The sequence below is a fragment of the Primulina tabacum genome, chromosome 9 (assembly GCF_025594145.1).
Source record: "Primulina tabacum isolate GXHZ01 chromosome 9, ASM2559414v2, whole genome shotgun sequence".
NCBI lineage: Eukaryota > Viridiplantae > Streptophyta > Magnoliopsida > Lamiales > Gesneriaceae > Primulina > Primulina tabacum.
Window position 1 is genome coordinate 14,060,607 of NC_134558.1, and position 20,051 is coordinate 14,080,657.

General features: G+C 37.6%; 1 protein-coding gene across 1 annotated transcript; it reads right to left on the minus strand.

Moving 5' to 3' along the window:
* Positions 1-7,883: 7,883 nt before the first annotated feature.
* Positions 7,884-19,810, minus strand: LOC142556932 (uncharacterized). Its single transcript, XM_075668419.1, has 2 exons — positions 19,330-19,810; positions 7,884-8,107 (listed from the first exon to the last, which is right to left on the minus strand). The coding sequence occupies exons 1-2, from the start codon at positions 19,808-19,810 to the stop codon at positions 7,884-7,886; spliced, it is 705 nt and encodes a 234-aa protein (XP_075524534.1).
* Positions 19,811-20,051: the final 241 nt, after the last annotated feature.

Consider the following 20,051-nt stretch of genomic DNA (forward strand, 5'->3'; position numbering starts at 1 on the left):
TTAGACTGAGCTTTCCTTTCTTCCCGAACCGCATGACACCTTTCATCGGTGCTATCTTCACGAAAACATGGTCACCAACAGCAAACTCCAGATTCCTCCTCCTCTGATCCGCATAACTCTTCTGTCTACTCTGAGCAGTCCTCATCCTATCACGGATCTTGACTACTACATCAGCAGCCTGCTGCACAATCTCCGGACCCAACCTTGATCTCTCCCCTACTTCATCTTAATGAATAGGAGATCTACACTTACGACCTTACAGTGCCTCGTATGGAGCCATCCCTATAGACGACTGAAAACTGTTGTTATAGGTAAACTCCACCAACGGCAACTTTGATTCCCAACTCCCGGAGAAATAAAGAACACATGCACTAAGAAGATCCTCCAAAATCTGGATAACTCTCTCGGACTGACCATCTGTCTGCGGGTGAAAAGTTGTGCTAAATAACAACTTCATACCCATAGCTGAATGTAGACTCTTCCAAAATGATGAAGTGAATCTAGGATCTCGGTCAGACACTATAGAAACGGGAATGCCATGAAGTCTAACTATCTCCCGGATATATAAATCTGCATACTAAAACATGGAGAAAGTCGTCTTAATAGGCAAGAAATGGGCTGATTTCGTAAGACGATCAACATTCACCCATATAGCATTCGACCCTCTGACTGACTTCGGCAATCCGACAACGAAGTCCATGGTAACATTCTCCCACTTCCACTCGGGAATAGGAAGGGGCTTGAGCATGCGTGCTGGTCTCTGATGCTCCGCTTTCACTAGTTGATATGTCAGACACTCGGATACAAAACTTTGGATATCCCTCTTCATTCCAGGACACCAATATAATAACTGCAGATCTTTGTACATCTTCGTACTCCCAGGATGAATAGAGTACGACGACATATTGGCCTCAGATAAGATATCCTCTCGAATAGAATCGCTGCTTGGAACCCACATTCTGTCTCGATATCTCACAATACCGTCTCTAACTGTGTACAAGATACTGCCCTTGGCCTCATCTCTCTGTCTCCACTTTGCCAACTGCTCGTCTGCTAACTGTCCACTGCGAATACGGTCTAGAAGAGAGGACTGAATCGTCAAAGTAGATAACTGAGGAACTCTACCTCGAGGATATGTCTCTAGATCAAACTTCTGCATCTCAAACTGAAGAGGTCTCGAAACCACCAAATGAGCCATCCCTGCGACTTTCCTGCTCAACGCGTCTGCAACTACATTAGCTTTGCCAGGATGATAGCTAATGTCACAGTCGTAGTCCTTCACTAGCTCCAACCAACGCCTCTGCCGCATTCAACTCTTTCTGTGTAAAGAAGTATTTGAGACTTTTGTGGTCGGTAAAGATCTGGCACTTCTCTCCGTACAAATAATGCCTCCAAATCTTCAATGCAAATACTACGGCTGCCAACTCTAGATCATGGGGAGGGTCCTGAAGGCATGGCCAACACTGGTGCTGAAATAAGAGCTTGCTTAAATGTATCGAAGCTCTTCTGACATTCCTTGCTCCACACATACTCAACATTCTTCTTCGTCAGTGATGTGAGTGGAACTGCGATGGAGGAGAATCCCCGAATAAACTTCCGATAGTATCCTGCTGGTCCAAGGAAACTACGGATCTCTGATGCATTTTGCGGCACAACCCAATATCTGACTGCTGCAACTTTCGCCGGGTCTACCTCGATCCCACTGCTAGAAATGACGTGGCCTAAGAACGCCACTTTCTCTAACAAGAACTCGCATTTGCTGAACTTCGCGAATATCTTATGCTTTTGTAAGGTCTGCAATACTGTGGTCAGATGTCTGCTGTGATCCTCTTTATTATTTGAGTAGATGAGAATATCATCTATGAATACTATCACGAACTGATCAAGATATGGTTGAAATACGCGATTCATGAGATCCATGAAGATCGCTGGCGCATTCGTCAAACCGAACGGTATCACAAAAAACTCGAAGTGTCCATAACGAGTCCTGAAAGCAGTCTTGAGAACATCGGCATCTTTCACTCTCATCTGATGATAACCAGAACGCAGGTCAATCTTGGAGAATACTGAAGCTCCCTGCAACTGATCAAATAAATCTTCAATCCTCGGGAGTGGGTATTTGTTCTTCACTGTAACTTTGTTCAACTCCCGGTAATCAATGCAGAGCCTCATCGAACCATCCTTTGTCTTCACAAATAAGACCGGTGCGCCCCATGGCGAAAAGCTCGGGCGAATGAATTCCTTGTCGAGAAGTTCCTGAATCTGTTTCTTGAGTTCCGCCATCTCTGTCGGTGCTAATCGGTATGGTGCTTTGGAGATTGGCGTAGTACCGAGCATAAGCACAATAGAAAATTCCACCTCTCTCAAAGGTGGTAAACCAGAGACGTCGTCAGGAAAAACGTCTAGAAAATCCCGGACAATAGGAACGTCGAATGCTGACTGTTTGGGCGTCTCGGGAACAGACACAAGAGTAGCTAAAAATGCTCGGCAACTTCTATGAATGAGCTTCCTGGCCTGGACACAAGATATCATTCGCGGTAAATTAAAATACATGTCTGGTTCGAATAAGAATTGTTCCATCCCAGGCGGTCGGACGAGAACAGATCTCCGCTGGAAATCAATCAAAACTCTGTTCCTCAATAGCCAGTCCATCCCCAGAATGATATCGAATTCTGGCATCGGCAGAACGATAAGATCTGCATACACGAGATTACCATGAAGTTCAAGGTCTATATCTCGGATCACATTAGTAGCTGTCATCTCCTCTCTAGAAGGCAATGCTACGGAATACGCTATGTCTAGCCCAATTGATTTGATCTTGAGAGAATTTGCAAAAGTTTCTGAAATGAACGAATGAGTAGCCCCTGAATCTATCAAGGCTTTCGTAGCTGAATCGGCTATAAAGATTCTCCCTGAAAGATTGGAATTTTATGCTAAACCCAATAGTTTTACAAGAACTATGATTATAGACATGCAAAGGTCAAAGTTCTTCTAACCTAAATTCCCGTAGCTAACACTGATTAGATCATGCAATCCTATCATAAATTCTAAGTTCAAAATCTTAACCCAAAACATTAAACTTCAAATACAACTTAAGGATTTAGGATACTTGTCATGAGCATCGTCTCCGGGTTAGTCTCCGCAGTATGGAGATCAAAAACTCTGCCTTGGGTAGGCAGACTCTTCTGAGGGCAATTCTTCAATATGTGTTCAGTACTACCACATTTGTAACACTTTCCCGAACCATACATACAAGTCCCAGCATGACGACGCGAGCACTTGGCCCAGACTGGGTACTCCACTGTCCTCGGGACTGCCCGTCCCTGCTGCTGCTGCTGCGGCCTTCTGTTCCTGGGCAGGCCATGGAAAGGTCTCTTATTCTGATGTTGCTGCTGAGGAGGACGATGTGGTGCATGAAATGGTCGTTTACCCTGGCGATCGCGCTCAATATCATTATGGTCTTGCTCTGCCGCTAGCGCTCTGGAAACAGCAACATCATAGGTAATAGGGCTAGCCACTCTAACATCACGGCGTAAGATCGGCCGTAGACCATTCAGAAAATGCCTCAATTTGGCTCCAGCATCGTTAGCAATTAGGGATACAAAATGACACCCCCTCTCGAACTTACGGATGAACTCCGTAACAGTCAAGTCTCCCTGCCTCAGGGTCATGAACTCCGTGGTCAACCTCGAACGCACCTTTTCAGTAAAATATTTAGAATAGAATACCTCTATGAAGCGCGCCCAGCTCAAAGTAGTCAAATCCACAGCCACTGATGCTCCTTCCCACCATATGCGAGCGTCTCCTCCGAACAGATAGGTCGCACATCGAACCCTATCTCCATCTTCAAGCCCCATAAACTCGAAGATAACCTCAAGGGATTTAATCCAGCCCTCGGCAGCCATAGGATCTGACGTCCCTAAGAACTCCTTCGGTCGCATCTTCATGAACCGCTCATAGATAGCCTCCAGCCCCGTCTGTCTGGCTCCCACTGCATTTTTCCCCGCAAACTGTGCGAAGAACTGAGTCATCCCAGCTAGCATCTGGGCATTCATGTCTGGTGGAGGGGGTGGTGGTAAATCTCTCTCCTCGTTCTCCCCTTGTCTCTGATCCTCACCGTCCTCATGACGGCGCTCGTCATCACCTCTCGGGCGTCCAACACGGCGTCTAGGAGGCATGATGTTCCATAATTATAACCCATATGTAACCAACATGCATAATTCCACTATTTCTTTAAATTTAAATAAATGATGCATAATCGTAATCTTGACAAAAAATCTTTCACGTAATCATGATGTAAGAATTATTTCAGGCTTTAAAATAAATCTGTAATCGTAAAACTTAGAGACCGAAGACGTGACTTCATGAGCTTCTCGAGAGCAGTAGTAGTACAAACCTTTACAAGATCATTGGCTCTGATACCAACTGTAAAGGCCCGTATTTCGTATTCATAATTTTGCGAAATTATTAAAATTTTTCTAAATAAATAATTAACTTGCCCAATTTATAAAATAAACACGTAAATAATTTTAACTTTAAAATAACAGCGGAAGTCAACATTGTATTTCAAACTACAATTTAAAAATAATCCAACATGTTAAAATCGAGTTTGAATGATAAAAGGTGCATAAATTAAATCATGAGGTCCTCGGGTTTACTACTGTTGTCCCAAGATCGCTCACTGATCTCCGCCCGCGGTCTCGACCTCATCAATACCTACAAAAATCAAGTCTAATGAATCTAAAGACTCAACATGTATATATCGTGAATAACAAGTAAATATATCATAAAATCGCATGCAACGTAAAAAAAACGTTTCGTAAAGCGCATGGTGAAAATCGTATCATGAATAATTATATCTACGTACATATCTGAAAATCATACGTAAAAACTTTGCTCAATAGAGCTCTGTCATATCACATCATAATTTTCTTGTTGAGATAATGTTTCTAAGCAAGTGGCCCATAACATAACGTGAGCGCCTGATCAGACTAAACCACAGTATACTCGGCGGTAGAGATCAATCACAGCCCTTGGACTGGATGTCCGTACCCATACATAATCATAAACCGGTCATAAGTCACCGGGCGGAGAGGTCCTCGGTTGCGCCTACCGACTTCCAAACCTATAAACTTAAGGTGGCCACAAGACATATAGCATATATCTCAAAAATAAACATTTTATATTTTTATGCACGTAATATAATTATAACCTTATTTTACCGGATGAGTTGGTTCGCTTCCAGGCCCGCTGCGACTTAATTCTAATATGTGACTCATGTAAATAATATCATCTTGACCTAAACTTGACAATAGAACCAAAAACTTAACAATAGGACAAACAATGAGACTATTAGGACCAACCCCTTTATTTTCAATCATGGTATTATACCAACCCGAACCAACATTAAACCGACGTTTAAACATGATTAAAAATACCCCAACCATACTGAAAAATAAGCATAAGAACTGCAAAACACGAAAATAGGTGAAAGGAATCTAAAAACATAAAACACTCTTTCGAGAGTCATTTTGGCACCTTTCACCGTAAATTCTTGTACGACCTCTAATCTCGACCAAATCACGAACGGCCAAAAACATGACCTTCCTAACTCATTGAGGTACTGTCCAGTCTAATTCCATGAGCTAAAAGCCAAACAAGAACTCAAACAAGCACCAAAACCGTGACCCATTGTTGCTGTCAGAAAAACAAACATTGCAGCTGCGGTTGCTTGCTTGTTTGTGGAGCAAACTCTGAAAATAATGGCCATGGGCTTGAACCAGCGCCCAAGGACTCTTACCAACATCCTAAGGCATTGCTTGGACCATAGCTAAGGGCTAGAAGCCACCCACAATCCAAGGAAACACCTAGGACAATTACAGCATACCAACCGAGAGCACCACTTACTGCATAGTGTGTTGTATTGAACCATTTTACTGTCTTGTCTCGTTCAAAGGGCCATTTTATCGACCATGGCTCGATCTACACATGATGGAGTGTTGTATGAACTATGGCTACGGGCTAGGAGCAAACCATAATCCAAACAACACACCCCAAAACCGAAACCCACTCACACAGAAAATGAAAAAAAAAAAAGCAAATTGCACTTGTTTTGTTGTTGTGAAATTCTGATGGATCCGTGAACCAAGCTTGGAAAGTACACCTTGGTCACGTCCTAGACATGTTAAGGGAGGGTTCTAACCATGGCTACAGTCCCTAGGACAGCCAAGATTCGAATACTCCCCTTAACTACCCAAGAACCAAAAACTAAGCTCAAATCTGTAGTTTTGAAAAAGGTTGCTGTCATTCCTTTATTTGTGAGTGTGTGGATGCAAACCAATGGACCAATAACACCCTAACACATTCTAATTCATGTCTAACAGCAGCCGTGTGAGCCTGGAACCGAGCAACCACCTGGATTCAGTAAAAACAATCCAACCGTAAAGTTGAACACAAAAGGGCCGAGAAGGCTGTGCAAAATTTCAGAATGTTGCTGTCAAAATTTCGAGTTGTTTCGTGATTCATGAACATATAATGCTTTAAAAATATCTATAGGACTTGATTGAAGAGCAAAGAAACAATATATACATGCCTGGAATTTGTTTTGACACAAAAAAACAAATCAATACGACGAAGACGATCGGCGGAGTCGGAGTTGGTTTTCCCTTCTTTGTTTCTGCTGTTATTGCTCGATTTAAGCTGCTGTTTCTTCTGATAATTTCGGTCACATGGATGGAGAAGTGTTATGTAATGGAGGTGATGGTTACAAGAGGTCTTAAAGGTGCCATTATATGCATTAAGGTGGGAGTTACAAGACAAGAAGTTGAAGAATTTTTTGAAATGATTCTCATTCCCTTGCAAGCCGATGCCTTTCACGATTTTTGTCAGTTGTTTCCTTCTGATTTTTCGAGCATATTACTGTAGGATATGTAAGTAATGAAGATGAATGTTATAAGTGGTGTTAAATGGGTCATAACATACATTAAAATCGGAGTTACAAGTAAAGGAGGTGAATCGTTTTTGAATGTTTCTCATTCCTTGTTGCCTTGGTTTCTTGTTTCTTATTCCTACTGCATGTGCTCGATACTTTGTTTAGATAATGGTTTGAGGAAAATGATGTGGGTTCTAGTATTTAATTTACTACTATTTAGTGAATTACAAAAATGGGAAATGAATACACCATGAAGTGCAATTAGAGATGGTTTGACTTGAGAGTTACCAACCTTTGAAATATTTTAAATGTTGGACCCAAAATTATTATTACTAATTTGCATGGTATTTTATTGTTTAAATCTTGTATTCTAAATGCTTGAGGTTTAATACATCTATTATATAATTTAGTGGATTTACACCTTAATTTAAAATGAACTCTTGTATGGCATTGCATGGTTAACAATTTAAGTATTTAAATGTTATATTTAATTTCTTGAATATTTTATATCTAGATTAATTCACCCACATATGTTTACATATTTTAATTTAAGCTTTAATTAAATATTAATCTAAAGAATTTTATTTAATAACTTAGCTCTAATTAATTTAAATGAATCCTAAAACATTATATTTCTTTATATTAAATCATTCTTTGACTTAAATTAAATTTAGCAATATTTTTCTTATTATTAACCTTATCTCTAATCTCCAAACTCCGGTCCGGTCTCGCGTATTTATCCTGAAAAGATAAAACTAAACATCTACTTTTAAAATAAATAACGATGACTTAAAATTATTAAAATAAATCAAACACTTCATATTTATATAAAATATTCATTTTTAATTTAAATAGTAGCAATTATGCATAGCTTATACGAAATCTGATTTTTCTGGTTCTACATATTCAACCCTAAACCTTATTTAACTCAAGTGGCTGCCCCCCCTCCCATCTACAGCAGCAGCTTTTCACGTGAAAGAGCAGCAGCCACCAGCCCCTCCGTTTTTCTCCATTTTCTTTCAAACAAGCCACTTCCCTTCTTCTCCGGTGCTTCCTCGAAGTTCATTCCTTCAGGTTTTTGAGCATCTACAGATCGGACACTCTTGTATCTCATTTTCTCCTCATCCACGCCATAAATATGCTGAAATATACGTATTTTTGTGTCCCTCCTTTGATCTTGTTTGTGTACACATTTTTGTGAAATGTTTGACACGAAATTCGTTTATTGTTGCTTGAGACTCACATTTTGTTGTATGGTTGCAAGGGGGCTACCGATTTTTGATTGTTTAGGGGCGATCATGCTATGTTCAAGGCGACATGAGGATTGTAGACTAGTGTGTGTGCTCGATTCTTGGTGAAGGTCGAGGATGCCATTGAGGTGGCTGAACCATTTTGAGGCGCGATCCAGGAAGGTCCAACCGAGGCTAGGGGAGGACCACAACCTGCTGGACTTGCCCTTAAAGCCTTTTTGCATCTTGGAGTAGGAGTTAGCCGTGGGTTGGCATCCTTCGGTGACTACCTAGTTTTGGAAAGATACGGCTTGCATAGGCTGTGGACATGGGTTCAGTAGGTCCAGAGGGGTCCTAGGTTGGTCTAGGTGAGGTTGATTAGTGGCTGGTCGCATTGGCTAAAGGCTAGGATCGATGATAAAAGAAAGGGGCGGATAGGGTTTTCAATTTGCAACTTACAGAATTTTTTCAGCAACATTTAAGGGTCTGGTATTAATTGTTTTAAGGTTATTAATGTGTTTATAACGTGTGGTAATAATTTGGGAGGAATTTGGTTAACTTTCGGTCCGATTCGGGTTAAAACCGGGACTCTGGTCTAAGTTTTTAAACGAATCGATTAAGTTTTGAAACGAGATCGAGTTTACGTCTAAGAAACACTTTTAAAATTTTTTTGGGTGTTTTAAGGAGTTTGGTAAGCTTCGGGTCAAGATTTAGAGGTCAGGAATAAAACGGTCATTTTGGGTTCCAGGCGCAAAATGGTCATTTTGCACCTAGGGTGAGTTTTTAGTCCTGACAGCGCCCTGAGCACAAATTTATCATGTTTTTAAATGTTTATGCATCATGATCATGATTTTATGAAATTATGAAATATACGTTGCATGCTTAATTTTAAGAAACATTTACGCATGTGCATTATTTTGATAAGTTATGAAAATAATAATTTTTCGAAATATGAGAATTAGTTGTGATTAACGATGTATATGTAAATGCTTAAGATGTATATGTAAATGCTGATGATGAGACCTAGGCATAGTGGATGGGTAATACTGTCACTGATGTCCGACAGCCGCCGTGTACAACGGTTCTATGAAGATGGATTCATCGTATAATGATGAATGATGATACGAAAGTCACAACTAATGAATTGAATTCATTAAAGGAAATGATGGATAAGTATATGATGATACGATGAGCTGTTTTGACATGTAATGATTTCATATGACACGTTTACATTTACGCTTTTGAAGTTCATGAAAGGTATGTTGAGTATAGTATATTTTCGATGTTGTGTACTATGTATGTGTATTTGTTATTTCCGATGCAAGTGTGTTGAGTGTTTAGACTCACTAGGTGTGTGTGATGCAGGTGAGAACGTTTACAAGTGGACTGGAGGTGCCAAACTCTGAGTAGGCAGGACTGGATGTGCGTGCACGACCCGAGGACCACATTTCTTCCGCACATCATGATTTTTGAGATTTGAGAGAACATGAGCATTTTTATACATTGGTTTTGATATGATGTTGATTTCTAGGATTTTACTCGTTGTGTTTACGCATCTTCGGTGGCCGAGTTTGGCCATTTTAAACTGCACTATTTTAAATTGTTAAATTTTTACGCTTATTTTTAAATAGTATATTTTTCATTAGGGTTGCATGCATGCAAAATATTTAGATGATATTTACGAAAATGCGATCTTTTAAATATATATATATATATATATATCCGCATTTTATATTAGTAAACGTTATACATATAGTATAAAAGCTTAAGAAAAACCGACACATGCTCTAAAGCCTTATCGGATTCAGAAGATCATGTGTTACCATTGCTTACACTCTATTATTATATTATCTAATATAAAATGTGAATTGTTTGTAATATGACGAAAGAGTCTTTCTCAGAACCAGATTTCATAAAGTGTTGAGTTGTAATACTAAGAGTTTCAGTAGACAAAGGTAAGTGCTGCAGAAATGAGTTTATACAAGTATTTAAAATATTTTAGTGATACTTTCTAGAAACAGAAGAAGAGGTAGAACGGTTTTGTCCTTCGAACTTTTAGAAACAAGCCTTGTGTCTCATTACCTTCTACTGATTTAGATTCATCAAATGTTGTGGACTGTTTTAGCAATTTTAGTTGTCTCCTGCACTTCCACAAAAGAACGAGTATAGCTTCTGACTCCTCAAAAATTCCAAAGCACATTTTCAGAATCAGAACAGGGAAAATTTTGGGAGTGTTTATTCAACTCTCTCTTTTAAACATTTCACCGATCTAAACATACTTCCAATTTAAACTGCTGATTAATTTTACTTTGGTATTTTCACAAGACTTGTGTGTTTTTCAGTTGCTTGTGTAACTTGAAATTTGTTTATGGTCCTGCTTATAAGTACACTGTACGTATGTCAAATGAAGACACACTCCATAAACAAATCTATGTCTATTATTTTATTTATTAATTTTTCATTAATAGAATTTGAATTTGAATTTAATAATTCTAAATGCAATGATTATTTACTTGTAACAACTTAAACTTTGTAGCCAAATTTGAGTTTACCTGTCATGAGATGATTTGAGATTACGAGTGTTCATACTGAAAAATCGGAAATCCAAATTGTAAAATAGGAAACCGAGACCGAAAATCGATTTTTTATTTATTTATTTTCCATACATATATTAAAATCGATTTTTATGTAATTCGGTTTCCGGATTATATATGTCAAAACAAAATCTACATAATAACTTGAAGTTTATTTAGATTAATATTTTAGTTATATATTTCTCAGATTATTCTTTTTATAAAATGACAATTAGTGAAATAACTTTTTTTAGTTTATTATTATTTATTTAATTTATTTAGACTTTATATTTAAATGTTATAAAAAAATTGTAATGAAAAGATAATATATTATTTTAAAATATATTTTAATTACTAATTGAAATAATTTTTCAAACCGAATAAACCGAAGTAAAATTATTCAGATATCGGATTGTACTTTTATAAATAAAAAATCAAAGTAAATTTTATAAAAATCAACCGAACCTAGCCGAGCCAACACAATCCAACTCGATAAACATCCTTATTTGTATTAAAAAAAATTCAAATTACTTTCTATCGATCATTATTAGTTGATATATTAAATGTTCACGGGATTTACATTCTATGTTGAAAAATATTAAATGTGCATAGTCAAGTTATGCAATTTAATACTAGCTTAATGATAACTGTGGTGGATTTTAAATAGTATCTTCATATTATTTCTCAAATCAAATCCCTAAATCCAATCTTAGTCTATTTGAGGAACTCACTTAAACTTTTTAGTTTAATTTTGAGTTTTAATTGTTATGAGATGATATCAGATGACTTAATTATCATATTTTGAATATTTATCTATATAAAAAAATTCGATGTGATATTTGAAGCACGTGTACATAATTTATTAGTTGTAGCAGTAAATATTCATAAGTATTTGTTGAAAAAATATTAAACGGTCATTGGTCAAATAGGATTTTTTAATGCATATTACACATGTTGTAAGTTATTACTTATGAATCTATATTACCTATTAATTTCTACAAGAAATTTACACTGAAGGACAAAATAAGGTGGGTTGCAAAGTGTTGCTGGTAGATTTAAAATCTCATTCACGCATTTCTAGATTTTTCATTTATTCATATTTTAAAATATATATACACGATTGAGTTTTAAAATATGAATAAATGAAAAATCTAGAAATGCGTATATATATATATATATTTATATATATATATATATTGCAAAGTGTTGCTGGTAGATTTAAAATGAGTTTCTAGATATATATTAGAATATTTAGATGGTTCATTACTCTAATAAAAAATATAAAAAAATATTTAATTTGAAAATAATAAAAATTATCATGTTTAGATAAATATTTGAACTGTATAAATGTGCAACGCATATCGAAGGAGACTAGTGTATCTTAAGGAATTGAGTATATTTTATCATTTATTGAATATAAATTTCAAAAATAATAACAAAAAAATGTATGTGAAGATTTAAGATTAAGGGTGTAGGCGAACTGTATTAAACCGAATTTTATTAAAATTTAAGGCTTAAATTAAGTATAGTTGAGTTCGAGCTCGATTCGAAATTCGAAAGTTTTAAATTCTTTTGATCCAGTGATGGAAATGTTCGAACCTATTTAGGAGTTATTTGAACTATTGCTTGGATATTAAAGTTTGAGAACAAATTAATTTTGCCTCGAGTTGGGCTCGAAAAAAGTTTGAATGGAGTTCCACATAATTTCGAATATAAATCAAATATTTATCGAGTAAGCTCGAAAAAATTCACTAGTCGACTAGATTCATTTAGTACTCTAATTCATATGCTATAATTTATTTATGACCAACTTAATTTACAAAGATTATAATGTCTTTGTTGTTGGGTAATTGGTTTTCCGTGTTCAAAACGCAGCGTAAGTTTTAAAAATTTTATTTGACATTCAAATATTATCTTGGACACTCGTATGATTTAGACAAAACAAACATTCATAGAATGTTTGTAAATATACCCTAAATGAATAAATCAGTTGGCTCCCACTATTCCGGCATTAGCGGATACAGCTCTTGTTGTATTTCCCTATTAACATTCTTCAAAATCTCATTTTTTCAATCCTCCTAACTAGTCCACGACTGGATCGACTGTTCCTCTTCTAAATTGAACTAGAAATTTAGAAGAGTTTTTCGTTGAAATCAAAATTCAAGAGGTGGCTCAAACCTCTTTTTCTTTTGATGAGGCCGAAATATTTTAAGGATTTATGGTGCAATTTTCGAAAATTGTAAGAGAATAATGGAGGCTTGTAGAGGTTAGGGGTATTGACACCTTTACTTAATTATGAATAATTAACCTAATTTACTTAATTATAGATTTAGGTTCCTTAATTAACTTTAATGGACTTAATCAATAAATTAAGCTCGTCTAACTAGTTTAATTTATTAAAGTCCATTAAAACTTTAATTATTTAGCATGTTGGACTTGTGCTCCTTCAAGCTCATTATACATACCCTATTTTCATTAAATCTTTTATAAACTCAACCTTTGAGTTTAATAATTTAAATTCTCAAATTTTATAAATTCAACTCCTTGAATGTACTCTCTCCAAAATTTAATTATCATAAATTCAGCTCCTTGAAATTACTAACTTATAATTTTGTATAAATTCAACTCTTTGAACTTATTCTCTCAAAATTTAATTATCATAAATTTAACTTCTTGAATTTACTATATCATAATTTTATATAAATTAAACACCTTGAATTTATTCTCAAAAAATTTAATTATCATAAATTCAACTTCTTGAATTTACTATCTCATTATTTTATAAATTCAACTCCTTGAATTTATTCTCTCAACGGGAACAAATGATCCAGTGATTGTGTGAGCCTCAACGGTTCAGGGATACAGCTAGCTGTAGGCTCACACCACTTTATGATTCAGGACTTTTTTCTTTATTCGGTATTACCCTAGTTTGCCATATTCCATGCACCAAAATTTGATAATTAGAATGTTAGAAATCATTTTCTGATTAAACTTATAGAATCATGATAAGAGCGTCTAGTAGCATTGTCCATGATTCCTTAGGTATCACTGATAGTGCCTGCAAGAACTAATTGATTATGATTAACGTATAGTACGGTCCCTTCATCTCATATATCTCCATCGAATCTGCAACCATTTGTTCATCGAAGGTTGCATATTAAATTCGATAGCTATGTGATACAATCATGAAATATTCATAGTGTCATTGCATGCACAACTAGAGAACTCTTTCTGTAATTTCTACTATTAGAATTCTTTTTAATAATAGAAACGATGACCGACACCACCCATACACATACGTCCTAGAAAATTCGAAATAAGCATTATAAACTACCATACAACAACTCAATAAAATAACTGCAGTTATCAAAACATAAAAATGCAACCAAAGCTGTAATGCCCAAGATTTTATTACTGTAATCTGAAATGATTTATTGAAAATTGATGTGATTATAGACGGAAAGGATTAGACCGAGGAAGACAGGAGAAGAAATTGTTATGTGCGAGGACTGAGCCCCTCGTGCATATGCGCGACCCGACAGGGCGCATATGCGCGAGGTAGGCAGAGAACCTCGCACATATGCGCGACCAGGAAGGGCGCTTATGCGCGAGTATGGCAGAGAACCTCGCGCATATGCGCTGGGAGAGGACGCACATATGCGCGAGCAGAGGGAAGCTTGAATGCCGAGACAGAGTGTCTCGCGCATATGAGCCGAAGGAGGTCGCGCATATGCGCGAGACGTGCTGCACCAAGAGGAAGCCACCTATCCTTGGCATGCAACTTGATATATAAAATTGTTAAGATTTCCTTCATTTCCTTCAGAAAGAACCGAGAGCTTCTCCAGGGGAATTGTCAAGCTTTTGATACTAGAATTCGATTTGAGGAAAATCCGTCCGTCTAATTTTCAATCCGACTTCAGTATGGTGTTTCTATTGACAAAGACTTCAACTGGACATTGATTATTGACAGATTCGAATTCGAGACTTCGACTTTGTCAGATTGACAAAAAAGAGGTTTAAATTAATGTTGAACCGGGAAGATAGGACTCGAGTTTGATTTGACTTGAGTTTCCCAAACCACATACTTTATGTTATTGCATTGATGTTTGCAATTTATGAGATTGATATGCTTAGTCTTTTGATTTATACCAAAGCATGTATTGATGCATGGGCGGAGGTGCCAAGTCTTTGGCGGATGTGCCAAGACACTGTATATTTGGTTTATATCGATGTTTGTTTAGGAGCAGATCGGCTTCTATTGCTGAGATTCGGTATATTGTGTGACAGCTCTGACCGGTTTTAATAAAATAATAGCGGAATTTAAAATTTTCTTGAAGAAGGAAGGGTAAAAGTTCTTGACATAAAAATCTTTACAAACAAAGTAAATACATGATCAATGAAATGATAAAACCAAAATCCAAAATATCATTTTTATGATCATGCCCAAAATGCCATCAAAATATCTTCTTCCTTCCATCTTTGGTATGCATATGACTCCGGCCCACAATCAACGTCCCGACCTGTTGCTCTTATCTGCATCACATGAAATAACTGAAATGAGTATAAAACTCAGCAAATGGAACTCTTACATAACAATGGATACATAGCATACTCTGTAAAACATGGCTTTGAAAACATTAAATACCATCAACTCTGAAACATGAATATTCTGAAACATGAATATCATAGCAATAATAACAATAACGATGGTATTTCTCTTTACTCTGGTTGGATTGATATCTAAATAGTATCTTTGTCTCTGTATCTATATCCCATCGATATAAATCGATAACTCTGAGGGATATAAGCCTATGGTCGTTGATCAACTAATTGCATGCAATCTCTAACTATGTATCTATCAATCCAATAAATCATTTAAACTCTCTCTTTGGCATTAAATCAAACACTTGAAGACTCTTTTCTCTTGTATTCCCTTTTTAACATAGTCAAGACACCAAATGTCTCTAATATACAACAGGTGTATTAATACATAGCATGAACAAATGGAAGAGAATAACACATTAAAACCATTGAAACACCATACATATATTATCATGTGAGCACAAGAATGAAATTCAACTTACTACCAACAAGAACACCTTCAATCTAAACCCTTGGTTGAATTCCTACAACAATAAACCATATATAATACCATCAATATCTCAATAATCAAAAACCCATATCACTTAATCCATAAACCAACACCATCAACAAACCCATATCATCTCCAACACCAAAAACTAAGAATAAACTAGACCAAAAGCTTAGCTTAGCTTCCTTGAATCCAAAACTATCTTGATCTCACTTCAATAATCCAACAAAATGCTTGAATCAAAGGAAGGAAATGAAAGGAAAAGGAACCCTAGCTTCCTTGCTCTGAAGAAACCGAGAGAATGGGAAAGAAATGAGAGAAAAGTGAAGTCTCCACCTATTTTATACCTTAAAACACCAAAAACACGACTTTACTGTTCACAGACCGCGGGTGCGCTAGCCCATGCACCGCGGGTGCGCTATGCCTTCGGCAACTCATCCAAAAAATTGAAACAGTAGTGTAAAGGGCCTAAAACTTCTTTCTTGAAATTTGCGGAAAATTAAAAATTTTCTGTTTAAAAGAACTTAAATGGCCTTATTCATAAAATCACTGGTGAATCAAGTTCAATGTTTAAAATAATAGCAGCGGAAGAAAATAAAGTTTTGCCAACAATAACAATTGAAAAATTATCCAACGACTGATAAAAATTGTTTGCGGAATAAAATAACAACTGCTGCACTGAGGTCCTCGGGTGCCACTACTGCCGACCCAAGCTGGCTCACTGGTCCCCGCCCTCGGCCCTGGCCTCATCAGTACCTACAACAATCAAGTCTAGTGAGCCTAAAGACTCAGCATGCATAAATCGCAGGTAACGAGTAAAAATCTGAATTTAAAATATGCATGAGTTAACATATCCTGTCTTGAGGCATGCTGAAAATAATATGTACTGAGCAATTATAATACGTGCATAACTGAACTGAAAATCACTGTAAAAATATTTGCTCCTTGGAGCCTGTACTGAAATAACCTGGTAAAATTTTCTGTTGAGATTATGTTTTACGCCTGTGGCCACTGCACTAAGCTGAACTGATAGGTAACTGGCTACCGGGGAGGCTGAAACTGAACTGAGCTGGCCGGTCACTGGCGACCGGGTGGTACCATACTGAACTGATCGGTCACTGGCGACCGTATAAAATAACACTCCTACATAGTGAATGAACCACAAGCCATATCGCATAAATCTCAAAAATAATCATTTTCTATTTAATGCACGTAAAATAATTAACTGGCATAATGAAAATGTCCCGTAATTTTACCAACTGGATTGGATTGGATCGTCCCCAGGCTCGCTGCAACCTAACTGTGCCATGAAAAATATGCAATAGCTTAAACTTGACCAACTATGCAATTTACGTTCAAAAGATGCGACTATGACGCCTAAAGACTTCGCATTTAATCATGACTCCGAGCCAACCTGAACCGACACCGAACCGACGTATAGTCATGATTAAAATACGCTGAAAAATCATAAAATAATGCTCCTAAAATGATAGGGTCGAAATCTAGGTGAAATGGAGGCCAAAACATGAAACGCTCTTTCGAGAGTCAATTTGGCACATCGCACCGTAAATTCTCGTACGACCTCAAAAATGATCCGAATGACGAACGGTCGAAAACATGACCTTCTCAACTCAATGAGGCACTGTCCAGTCCAAGGCCATGGGCTAAAAGCCAACCAAGAACTCAAACGAGACTTCTAAACGACACAGCAACTTGCTGTAATTTCCAGCAGCTGCGCAACTACAAGACTTGTGTTGGTTTCGAGACTATCGGCCATTAGAGCTTGAACCACCGACCAGAGACTCTTACCAACATCCCAAGGAATGATTTGAACCATGGCTAAGGGCCCTAGGCCAGCCACAATTCGCAACATTCCAGCAAACATCAGAAAAGTTCACCCGAGAACACCTTGCATGCGTGTGTGGTGTTGTGCTTCGTTTGCTATCTAGTGTCGTTCCAGTGGCCATTTGATTGACCATGGCACGATCTAGACATCTAGGGGTATGGTATGAACCATGGCTAAGGGCCATAGGCAAAAAAAGATCCATACCAAGCAACAAAAGAAACGAAACCATATGCTGAAAAATGGAAGGGGCCGAATGGGGAAAGGGGCTGTTCTTGTTGATTATTTAAAAACCGATGAGCCATGGACCAAGCCACCAAAAGGGTGACTTAGTCACGTCTTAGAAATGCTAGGGAAGTGATCCAACCATGGATAAGAGCCCTTAGGGCAGCCAAGATCAGATCCAACCCCTTGACATAAAAACTGAAATTTCGAACTACCAATCTGCGCCTATGGGAAACTTGCTGTCATTTCGGTTTTCCAGCAAGAATGGGGGCTGAATGAATGGGCCAACATGGTCCTAATGCATCCTATTACGTGTCTAGGAGTCGTCTTGGGAGCCTGGAGTCGAACCAATCACCTGAACTCACAAACCAAGAAAAACGTGAAGCTGCCATGAAGAGCCGAAATTCTGCATGTGTTGTTTCAAAATGTTTGGACATGGATCTCGATTTTTTCTTGAATAAACATGATCATGTACTGAAAAATAAATGATAATATGACTTGATTGAGGTTTAGAAAGAATCTAGACATGCCTGGTTTCGTTTCGAAAGAAAACGAACGAAACGACGACGACGCGGCACGGAGGAGGTGGAGCGCTTCTCTTGTTCTTTCTAGTTCTCGATTTTATTCACGTTTTTTCTACTGAAAATGGGTCTGATTTCGGTGGGGAGGGAGTGTGATGGAGTGGTTATGAGGGGTGAGGAGGATGGTGCAAGATATAAGGATCATATCAAGACCAAGTCTCCATGCATTTGAATTTTGAATTGCTATCAAATGATCTCTTGGGTGATTCTAGAGTATAGTGGCCGATTTTATCATGCCAAACAAGGGTTAGGATAGTGGTCTAGTATTAATTAATTAAGGTGGAAAAATAGCTAAAAGAATTAGCATGCTAATCAACCAAGAATGGGTCAAAGGTGAGTTGGCAAGTCCTAGTTTGTTCTTCTAGGGGTGTGGCCGAAAATGCATGATAAATGGTAGGGAAAAATTGATTATCTAATAATTTAATAACCCTTAAAAGCCTTACTAATCCTTTAATTAATTTAGTGAACTAACCCCTTAATTAAGTAACTTAAATGAGCTCATTTCTAAATCACCTCAAATAATTAAATTAAATCCTCAAACCTCCCTTACTAACTTAAATGAACTTGGTTGCTAGCTAAATTAACTTCTGGAAATATTTCTCGAATCTTAAATTCTATCTCAAAACTCCAACTCCGGTCCGGCCTCACTGAAATAACTGAAATGCTAAAAATCAAACTACTGAACTGAAATAATAAAATAATTAACTTCAAATAAATGCATTTAAAATAATCATGCAATGAAGTCAATTAAATTTAAAAAATCTAGAATTATGCATGGCTTATACGTCTACTGATTTACGGGTGCTACAATCCTTCCCCCCTAAAATAAATTTCGTCCTCGAAATTAGAACTCACCGAATAACTCAGGGTATCGACTTCTCATCTCCGGCTCAGACTCCCACGTAGCTTCCTCCTCTGAATGGTTGAGCCATTTGACTTTGACTCGCTTAACAAGCTTGTTCCGAAGTTTCTTCTCCTGTCTGTCTAGGATCTGCACGGGTCTCTCCTCATAAGATAAGTTCGGAGTAAGCTGCAACGGCTCGAAATTCAGCACATGCGAAGGATTTGCCATATACTTCCTCAGCATGGAGACGTGAAAGACATTGTGTACTCCAGCCAGATTCGGCGGAAGAGCCACACGATAAGCAAGCGTCCCAACTCTGTCAAGGATCTCAAACGGTCCAATGAATCTCGGACTGAGCTTCCCTTTCTTGCCAAATCTCATGACACCCTTCATAGGTGCCACTTTCACGAAGACATGATCCCCCACTGCAAACTCTAAGTCTCTCCTCCGCTGATCGGCATAACTCTTCTGTCGGCTCTGGGCAGTCCTCATCCTATCACGGATCTTGACTACTACATCTGCTGCCTGCTGAACAATCTCTGGACCCAACTCTGCTCTCTCTCCTACTTCATCCTAATGAACAGGAGATCTACACTTGCGGCCATACAGTGCCTTCATACGGAGCCATACCTATAGACGACTGGAAACTATTGTTATAGGTGAACTCTACCAATGGTAAGTTCGACTCCCAACTCCCAGAGAAATCAATGACGCAAGCGCGAAGAAGATCCTC